Source organism: Triticum urartu, chromosome 1A, assembly GCF_056163025.1.
Source record: "Triticum urartu cultivar PI428250 chromosome 1A, HENAU_Tu73, whole genome shotgun sequence".
Taxonomy (NCBI): domain Eukaryota; kingdom Viridiplantae; phylum Streptophyta; class Magnoliopsida; order Poales; family Poaceae; genus Triticum; species Triticum urartu.
Window position 1 is genome coordinate 273,191,330 of NC_141873.1, and position 9,322 is coordinate 273,200,651.

Genomic DNA, 9,322 nt, shown 5'->3' on the forward strand with positions numbered 1-9,322 from the left:
GACATGTTATGTTGCGAAAGTGGGATTGAAAGAATCCGTTGAGCGTCAATGGGCCACATAGTTTGTCTAATCAGATCCTCATCCCAATTATTGGAAACAGGGTCAATCAAATCAACCACTCTTGATAACAATTGTCCCCCCTAGGAGTCACAATTTTCCTAGTGGCACAATTTGGGATCCATGCATCTTTCCAAATATTGATGTTATGTCCATTTTCCACTCGCCAAATATAGCCATGTTTCAGAGTAGTAATGCCTGCCATAATGCTTTGCCAGGTGAAAGAAGCATCATGATTTGGCTTGGAATTCAGCAGATCGCCATCAGGGTAGTACTTGGCCCTTAGAATAGTGACACACAAGGAGTCAGGATTATCAAGGAGACGCCATGCCTGTTTGGCCAGCAGGGCCAGCACGAGCTATCCACCTTAAATTTGGTGTTATAAGACAAAGCAACATTAACACTATTCACATTTGGATTGTTTTTTTATTTCTCAATGTGCATTTTAAGTTTGGACTTGAAATTTTTAGAGGCTGTACTCACATTCCTTATGAACATCAGATTTTTTTTCCGGAATTTCTTGAAACATCTAAAAGTGTTTTTGTGACATTGGAGGATCTGTGTTCTGTGAACACTGAACACCCGATACTTTCCCCTCCTTCCGCTGCCCGTCCTCACAGAACGGCTTCCTGTCACACACCCCATCATCCTAAAAAAAAAGGAAAAAAAGTCAAACACCCCATCGAGATGGCGGACAGGGAGGCCCCACCTGGGTCCGGGTCCGGGAGGAAGCGGAGATGCAGGGACGCCGGCGCCGCGGCGGGCCTACCTGACCCGGCCGCCGCCGCTGGCGGCGGCAACAGGCTCCTGGCCGGGTACCTCGCTCACGAATTCCTTGCGTGCGGCACGGTCCTGGGTGAAAGGCGTGCGCCCGGCGGGCCGGACACGGGTTCCGAGGCGAGTCAGGGCCGGGGGCAGGCCGCGCGCTACGAGGCCGTGGCAGCGCTGGTGCAGGTGGGCGGCGCCTGCGTTCCCGGGGTGGTGAACCCCTCGCAGCTCGCCGCGTGGGCGACGACACGGTGAGGAGGCCGCGGGGAAGGCGTACATGTATGTAAGTGTAGCTAAATCCCTGCCGATCATCCGGAGTCTCATTAGTTAGAGCTTATGCTGACGATATAGGTTGGATGAGCTTGAGATCTGTACAGCTATGTTCTCAGTGATACCATACGGTTGGAGTACTACATATATGGTAGTAATATTGCCTTGCTGTGGTTGGTTCTACTAGTAGTGTCTGATCATGTTGGTGTTCATCGACTACTGCATTGATTTTTCTTCTGATCTAGTGATTCCCGAGGACTGAATCTAGGAAAATTAGTGCCACTTGCCTGTTGTAAGTTTCCTATAGGTGCGTAATTCTTAGTTGAGGAAAGGCTACTCTTAGGCCAAAAACTATTGCAGCAAGCACAATCTGAAAACCTCGGATAGGTCATAGGTGATCCCCTATCCATCCACAACTGAGCACAGTAATAACCAGATAAATGTATATGATGGATGTAACCAATGATTACATCTTGAGCATGCGGTTCAGCATACAAAGGGCACACATGTTCTACCCTCGCTGCGTGGGAACTGTGGTGCGCCGCAGCCCGTGCCGCTCCATGACCCTTCTCATCGCAAGGGCAGCCGCATCACCAGCCTGCACAGTCCCTGTCGCCATGATGGCCACAAACTCCTGCTTTAGCTCCTCCTGTGCTCGCCTCTTCGCCTCTCCGAGGGGGTCTGAAGCTGCTGCCGCTGGCAGAGTCACCTTGGCCACCGTCGCTGCTGGAGCAGCAGGTTGCACGGCTGGCGGGGTGACCATCCTAGTGCCCTCGTCCACTGTATGGAGCTCAATGCTATTTATGGAGGTCTCTGTCTGCGTCGCTGCTGCTGGAGCAGCTGGTTTTGCCGGAGGCGGGATGATGCCACCATCACTGTCAACCATTTCATCAGCGCCAGTTTCATTGGCGGTGACTGATCTTGACTCTATCTGGTCGTTGTTCATGGAGGGCTGTGTCTGCCCCGCTCCCTTGGGAGTGAGTAGCACCACCACAGGCGGGATGATCCCGTCATTACTCACTGTCTCATCCGTGGCAATTTCATTCTGAGTGCTACTTGCGGAAGGCTGCACCTCCCCTGCTTCTTTGGGAGCAGGTATGATTCCACTGTCATGGTCCGCCGTCTTGTCAGCACCTGGTTCATCGGCGGTGACTGATCTCGACTGCATCTGAATGTTATTCGTGGAAGGCTGCGTCTGCGCCGCCGCTGCAGGAGCAGGCACGAATTGTGGAGGCTGTTGTGGAGCAGCTCCGGCTTTCATGGTTGTCTCCAGCCCCTGAATCATCGGCACTGGAAAGCCAAAGATAATAGTTTCCATTAGACCTAGACTAGACCGTCGCCCCAAAATTCAAACTCTTAAACCGGGAAAAGGCTAGTGGGGAGAAGAGATCTTACTTATCAGCGCGCCAATCGGGCTCTTCATTGCCTCCTTGGGCTGGTCGAGGATGTAGCTCGGAACCGTGGAACCAACGAGGAACTTGACCACCTCATTGCTGAAGTGGTTGCAGTTGTTGCTGAGGAGGTTGTAGGTTTCTGGTGTGTAGCGCGGGCTGATCTCGTGCAGAAAGTCTTCAAAGTCCTCCTTGCCGACATGCGTGACCCCAAAATGCTCTACTCGGGCAGGAGTCCCGTATGGCGTCCTTCCAGGCCGGTCTTGCTGGACGCCTCCCCCGAAGAAGTACTCTTTGCCATGAACCACCACGCCTGTGTGCCTGTGATGGTAGGGCCATTATCCATCAACATTAGGAGTCGTCAAGTTTGCAGAATATACATATTTAGCGCGTAAAAAGGGCGCTTCATCCATAATCCGCAGCTACATGCAATTGCATAAGAAGAGCAGAAAAGCCTGGAGATGCATCTTGTGAAATGTAGGATGTGCACTGGGAATTCCAATCTGCACCAGGGTCCCTTCCTACTCTATTTTCGTCAGATTTTTTGGAGCAGGAACGCACTGGGGTAAAGAAAAATTGTTTTGCGGTAATATACCGGGGGAGTAAAATCTGCTCAATGGCATTTCCTTTACGTGATTGTGTAAGAAATCTACTGGAGTCCAGTAGGTAAGAAACAGAATGGTGCCACCAAATTTTGTTGATCTATATAAATTCGGCAGATGTTACAACTGAGTTATTAGCCTGCATTGAGTAGATGCATGTAAAATAGACAATCAAGACTACAGATGTGCCCAGAAATCTAGAGTTTGCAGAATTCAACTGTAATTTCTATTCGAATCTAAGGTCCTGCAGACTCAAGATAAACTTTTGTTGACAAGGTGAAAACCGAAAATGCAAATGGAGACCGAGCTCCATGGAGGTCTTAATTTGAAATCATCAAAATTTAAACTTTTCAGTTTCAAAAAACTCAAACAGACACACATATACCTAGAAACATAATATACATGTGTGTAAATTCAGGTCGAAATACGTTAAAATGAGAGCTACAAAAAAATGAATCTAAGGCTTTTTAGCACATGTAGTGTTCCTCCTCAAATTCCATGATTTTGTTTTTGTGTGCGCAGCTCGCAATTCAAGGTATTTCATCTTGAAATTTTACACACATGTACATAACATCCTTGTATCACGTGTATTCTTTTCAGAATTTTTTGAAACTGAAAAGTTTGAATTTTGATTTTTTCAAAATTAAGGGCTTCATGGAGCTCAGTCTTGATGTAGCCAACCAAGTTAAACACCACGAGTGAATTAGCGGCGGCAACTTTTATGTTACAAATTTTCTACTCCCCGTCCCATAATATAAGATGTTACAAATGACATGTTATTACAAGCAACAAATATAAGAAAACTTTTATGTTACAAAGTTTGGTACGGCGAGACGTGCATGTATACATGTGGCTTATTAATTACTCCCTCCGTCCCAAAGTTGAGTCATTTACTTTGGGACGGAGGGAGTATTATATAGGGAAAGAAAAGAAAGTCCTATTCCCGATGGTCGTCAAGAGGAAGAAAAAGATTTGCATGATTCAAGGATGCTCACCAGATGGCATCGATAGGCTTGCCGAGCACCGTGGTGGAGAGCTGCCGCGCCATCCCCCGACTGAGATCGTAGATATGCAGCTTCACCGGGTACTCATCCTGCAGGGCACCCCCAACCATGAATCATCTCTCAGCTCCAATGCTCCATGCAGAGCTGAGACATCACCAGCTTAATTCCAACGGAAAACATAGGCACAGGCACAACAATTCCTTCCTTCCTTACCTCTGCCACCTTCCCCCGAGCCTGGCCTCCGAAGCATCCGCACCTGGCAACAACAGGCAGCTTCCATGACGACAGAGAACAACAGCATGCCCGCTCGAAGCAAGACCGCCGGCCGGCAGCTTCAAATTTCTACGGGGCACATAGAAAAGAGTAAGGATGTCGAAGGAAGATATACCCGGCGAAAGTGAATCTGCTCCGGCGTGGCTTCGCCATGTCCGAGCTCGTTGGATGGAGTTTGCACGCACGCACCAGAAGGCGAGGTCGTTGAATAAAAGCAAGCGGCAGCCGCCCCAGCTCCGATTGGTTTGGTTCTGTGCTGGTCAAGGACTCGATCGCCTTTGGTTTTCTTTCTTTCTTTCTTTCTTGCGCAGGGGTTTCTCCTCTCCTCCTACTCCTCCTGTCTGCGTTGCGTGGAGTGGAGAGGACTCCGGCCCAGACAAGGCAAGAGGAATGCTACCCTGATGTTTTTTTTTTCTTCTTCTTTGGATTTGGATTGGAGGCGGACAGGTCGGGTGGTTGCTTCTTGTGTTGGTGCGGGAAACAAGCAACCATCAGTGATCAGACCAACCGCCGTCTCATCTCCGTTTCCAGCAGCAGCTGCTGGTCATGGTCAGGCACACACACAAACAAAACCATATTGACGCAATCGCCTTATACTACATGGTTTCATTTGTAGTTTTTGTACAAATCACTCGACTAAATTCTGCAGGGATCCAAGCCCAGCCGTGCACTGCAACTCTTGCTTGCTTTTACACCAAGAAAACTGAAACCAGCCAAGTCCCTGCATGTATTTCCATCGTACTCTATCTCTGCTTTCAGAATCCCGCAAAACAATGGAAAACCCCTTCAAAGTTAACGCACCCGATACATCATTGGTTTTTGGTTACACTGAAGACTTTTATCTATTTGTATGTATCGAGGTGTACCTTTAGTGCAACTTAAGAATTCAACAGGTTGAGCCCCGCTTAAGCCCATGGCAACAAGGCACCAATGATTCCAGGGCAAGAAGCAGACTATTAGGAAATTTGTATCAACAACCAGAGTGATTGATGATGTCTCAGCAACCTGCATCTACACCTTACATGGGCACATATCACGCGCACATTAGTTTACACATAATTTGGTCTAGTCTAGTTTGCTACCTATGCTTACATGTCCGAATGAACAGTCCTTTCAGTAATGTCACCAAATAATTGTTTAGAGATACTGAATGTGCAAGGACTGCGCCATCCAAAGATGCTGACATAAAAACTGCCACTGACTATCCAAATTCAAATGTTACGAAGATCGACGAAGAGTGAACAAAAGGTCAGGAAACTTACAAACAAATAGCAAACGCGTGATATACTAAAGCAAAATGACCAGTACAAGGGGCAATGCCGCTCACAGCAGCCATCAGCAAGCCAAATATCCTGACCAAATTATTGGTGTAGCATTTCCAGTAAAGCAATGTGTATGTTCACGGGCAGCTAATCTGAGTACAAGGCTCATGCTGTTACTTTTTCTCCTCGCCAGCAAAAAATTAGACACAAACATATCAGAACAGTTAAGATATCCGCACAACCATCTTGTTCTTCTTTCCGGCAGATAGCAGCAGCACCTTCCCGTCAACTATATCACCTTCCTCGACCAACTTATCCTCACTATCGATCTTCTTGTTATTCAAGTATAGACCACCCTGCTTTATAAGCCGCCTAACCGCTGACTTGCTTGCAAGTAAACCTGTAGAGGCAGCCAGATCAACCAGGGGAGACTTCAATACTTGGTCGTATGGTAAGGAACAAGACGGTACATCATCTGCTATTCCCTCAATTGTTTGTGAGTCCAACTGTGTCTGTGCCCCAGGCCGCAAGGCCTCAGTTGCCTTCAAGGCCTCCTCCACTCCCTCCTGGCCATGGACGAAGCGTGTCACCTCTTCTGCAAGCCTCCTTTGAACCGTGTTTGGCACATAGCCGGGTTTCTTCATCGATTCTTCCAACTCATGAATCTCACCCAAGCTCAAAAATGTAAGGATTTTCATAAACCTTACGACATCAACATCCGGGACTGAGAAAAAGTACTGGTAGAACTTGTAAGGGGAGAGCATCTTTGGTGAGAGCCAAATCGCCCCATCTTCTGTCTTCCCAAATTTGGTTCCATCGCTCTTCAGCAAGAGTGGGAATGTCAGACCGTGCGCTCCCTCAACCTGGAGAATTTTCCGGATCAAGTCGGTACCTGCGGTGATGTTTCCCCACTGATCACTACCCCCAATCTGCACATTGACACCCATGTTCTTGAACATGTACAGGAAGTCATAGCCCTGGAGAAGCTGGTAGGTGAACTCAGTGTAGCTCATACCATCCTCTGAATTGAGTCGCTTCTTCACACTCTCCTTGGCAATCATCGTCCCAACACGCGCGAACTTGCCCACCTCCTTGAGGAAATCAAGCAATGTGATGTCTTTCCACCAGTCGTAGTTATCCAAGATAACGAAGGAACCCATACTTTCCCCCACATTGCCCGATTTCTCTGATAAATCCTGGTCAGAATTGGCAAGAGCATCTTCATGTTTGTCCAAAATCGCTTCTTTACCAGATTGGGCGAGATGAGATGGCTCGGGGGCGCGGGTGAGGATCTGAGCGATGAGCGACTTGATCGCGTCAGAGTTGGCGACCACGGCGGCGAGGTCTAGCTCAGGGCGCTCGGCGCTTTTTCCGGAGGGATCTCCTATGCGGCCGGTCGCTCCGCCGACGAGCGCGACGGCGGTGTGGCCGCAACGACGGAACCAGGAGAGCGCGACAAGGCCGAGGAGGTTGCCGAGATGCAGGCTCTCGGCCGTGGGGTCGAAGCCGCAGTAAACCTTGAGCTTCTGCTGCTCCCCTGAAGCTGCCGAGGAAGAACCGAGCGCCTCGGAGGTGGTAGCCTCCACGAGCCCGCGCTCCCGGAGAACGTCCACTACTCCGCGCCGGACGGTCGTGGCTGCGGCGTTTGCTGAAGCCAAAGCACTGGCGGAGAGGTGGCGGCGGCGGCGAGGGTCAGGGAGGAGGAGGAGGCGATGCGGACGGAACAAGGCTCTGGAAGAGGCGGCCATGGCGGCGGAAGCCATCGCTGGGAGAGGAGGCGGAGGTGAGGGTTCCGGGCCTCGAGCTGTTGATAGGGCTTGCCGGGTTAGCCAGACGCCGAATGATTCCGCATGAGCAGCGCCACATCGGATCACACACTCCCTATACTTTATGGGCTTTTTGTAGGCCGACCTACTGGGCCGTCATACACTCATGTCCATGTTCATGGATTGTCATCACAGGTCTCTTTATCACTGGTCATGTTTATCTCAATCATCACAGGTCTCTTTATCACTGGTCATGTTTATCTCAATTAGAACAATGCCCGTGCATTGCAACGGGATATAAATATTTTAATATGTTAATTTGTGATTTACCTGTCAATAATAATGTGATTGTGTAGATACTCATTAAATTATGTACGTGAATTATCTTATATTTTGATTAGAAGTTTGGTAAGTAAATTAAAGTGAAATTGGTTCAGAAGATAAGTAAACTAAGGTGATTGATTATCATATGCATGAAAGGTTGGACGAAGGGGTGATGGAAAGAAAGATGAAATGGGAACCTTACATTCTTTTTAAGTAGTAGAGATGATGTAGGGTAGAACCCTAGTGGCCCGATCTTTCACGAAAGGAGCGGATCCCGCGAAGAACGCGAAGAACACGAGGAGGGAAACGAGGGGAAAATCACGAGGGGGACACAAGAGAACACTCAAACCAACAAGATATGGTCACACATATGCTAGATCCTCGAAACACAAAGAGATACACGATCCAAATCCAACAAGGGACGATACAAAGGGTAGCCGGTTCTTCTCCGTGAGGAGGTCTTGAATCCACAAGGGGGTCTTCACTTAAAGGGGTTTTGAATCCAAGGTGGATCTTCTCCTAAGAGGGGCCGCGGTCTCTCTCAAGGAGTAGATCCGATATGCATGAGCGAAGCTCTATCTCACAAATGAGCTAACACAACGCTAACCTTAGAAAGGAGGAGGGAGAGGTCTATTTATAGTCTTAGTGCAAATGGGGGGTGAAGTGAAGGGGTACATGGCCAAAGGCCCGCGGCTGCACACAGGCAGGTAGCGGACATTCGCTGGGGACCGGACATCCGGTGGCTCAGTATGGTCCGGACGTCCGGCGCGCGTCGAACGTCCGCTGATTCTTCTCGGGACAGGTGGCGTCGGACGTCCGGTCGGCGTCGGTCGTCCGGTCGCTGGGCTCGGTCTGTGGCTGGTCGAGGGAGTGTCGGACGTCCGGTGGACGCCGATCGTCCGACCGCTGTAGAGTGTCGGACATCCGATGGCACGTCGGACGTCCGGCCGTTGTAGACTCCGCAGCTCCATCTTCTTCCATCTTCGCTTCCACGCTTCCCTCGCGGATGGTGTAGTTGTTCCTTGGCGCTTGCACTCCTCCTCGTCGTCCGTAGTGTTCCGACAATACCTATGCATGCACATAAGTGGAGTGTCAAGTAGTATACCATCCTCGAAGGGGTTAAGTGAACACGGGTAAAGGAGATGATTCACCTTTGTGTATGTGAAGTGGATGTCGAACATGTCACTTGACAAACGGACTCTTGACATGGTGATGTCCGTAGGATGCTCCGCATCATCTCCCCTCCCTTGGGAAAGATCCGACCTCGGATCAAAAACCAAATCACCATGGGAAAGAGATGGCTTCGACGTGTAGAAGTGGACATTCACCAAGTTCTTGTCATCTTGAAGCTTGAAATGGGCACTCTTCAATGTCGCACCGTCTTTGATTCCTTCAAAAGGATTAAGGACAACGAACACTTGGAAAAACAAATGTGGTTAGCGCTAGTGCAAAACCAAGCATTCAAGAGTTTATTCACCAAACAAGTATCGTCATCATGCAAAGCATATGGTGTGACAAAGGGTTCTGACATGGCATGTACGCATATCAATCGAGCACAAGCAAATAAATCATGGGTTTAAGCATGTGAATGTGAGGTAGTGATGC

The 9,322-nt window shown here is 49.1% G+C and overlaps 3 protein-coding genes across 3 annotated transcripts; 1 reads left to right on the plus strand and 2 right to left on the minus strand.

Moving 5' to 3' along the window:
• Positions 1-648: 648 nt before the first annotated feature.
• On the plus strand, positions 649-1,264 carry LOC147990843 (uncharacterized). The gene has a single exon (XM_087518571.1). The coding sequence runs from the start codon at positions 745-747 to the stop codon at positions 1,078-1,080; it is 336 nt and encodes a 111-aa protein (XP_087374697.1). The 5' UTR covers positions 649-744; the 3' UTR covers positions 1,081-1,264.
• A 200-nt stretch (positions 1,265-1,464) lies between these two features.
• LOC125506368 (uncharacterized) lies at positions 1,465-5,397 on the minus strand. The gene is made up of 5 exons (XM_048671197.2): positions 4,481-5,397; positions 4,306-4,348; positions 4,084-4,181; positions 2,491-2,807; positions 1,465-2,385 (listed from the first exon to the last, which is right to left on the minus strand). The coding sequence occupies exons 1-5, from the start codon at positions 4,516-4,518 to the stop codon at positions 1,607-1,609; spliced, it is 1,275 nt and encodes a 424-aa protein (XP_048527154.1). The 5' UTR covers positions 4,519-5,397; the 3' UTR covers positions 1,465-1,606.
• Positions 5,398-5,623: 226 nt separating this feature from the next.
• On the minus strand, positions 5,624-7,496 carry EMB2768 (Tyrosyl-tRNA synthetase, class Ib, bacterial/mitochondrial). Its single transcript, XM_048671171.2, has one exon. It carries the CDS (start codon positions 7,388-7,390, stop codon positions 5,852-5,854), a length of 1,539 nt encoding a protein of 512 aa, XP_048527128.1. The 5' UTR covers positions 7,391-7,496; the 3' UTR covers positions 5,624-5,851.
• Positions 7,497-9,322: the final 1,826 nt, after the last annotated feature.

Coding starts and splice junctions, on each gene's coding strand:
- EMB2768 (XM_048671171.2), bottom strand. CDS start 7,390: ATGGCTTCCGCCGCCATGGCCGCCTCTTCCAGAGCCTTGTTCCGTCCG.
- LOC125506368 (XM_048671197.2), bottom strand. CDS start 4,518: ATGGCGAAGCCACGCCGGAGCAGATTCACTTTCGCCGG. Junction 4,182..4,305: donor CTCGGGGGAAGGTGGCAGAG/GTAAGGAAGGAA, acceptor GGTGCCCTGCAG/GATGAGTACCCGGTGAAGCT. Junction 2,808..4,083: donor AAGCCTATCGATGCCATCTG/GTGAGCATCCTT, acceptor CTACCATCACAG/GCACACAGGCGTGGTGGTTC.
- LOC147990843 (XM_087518571.1), top strand. CDS start 745: ATGGCGGACAGGGAGGCCCCACCTGGGTCCGGGTCCGGGAGGAAGCGG.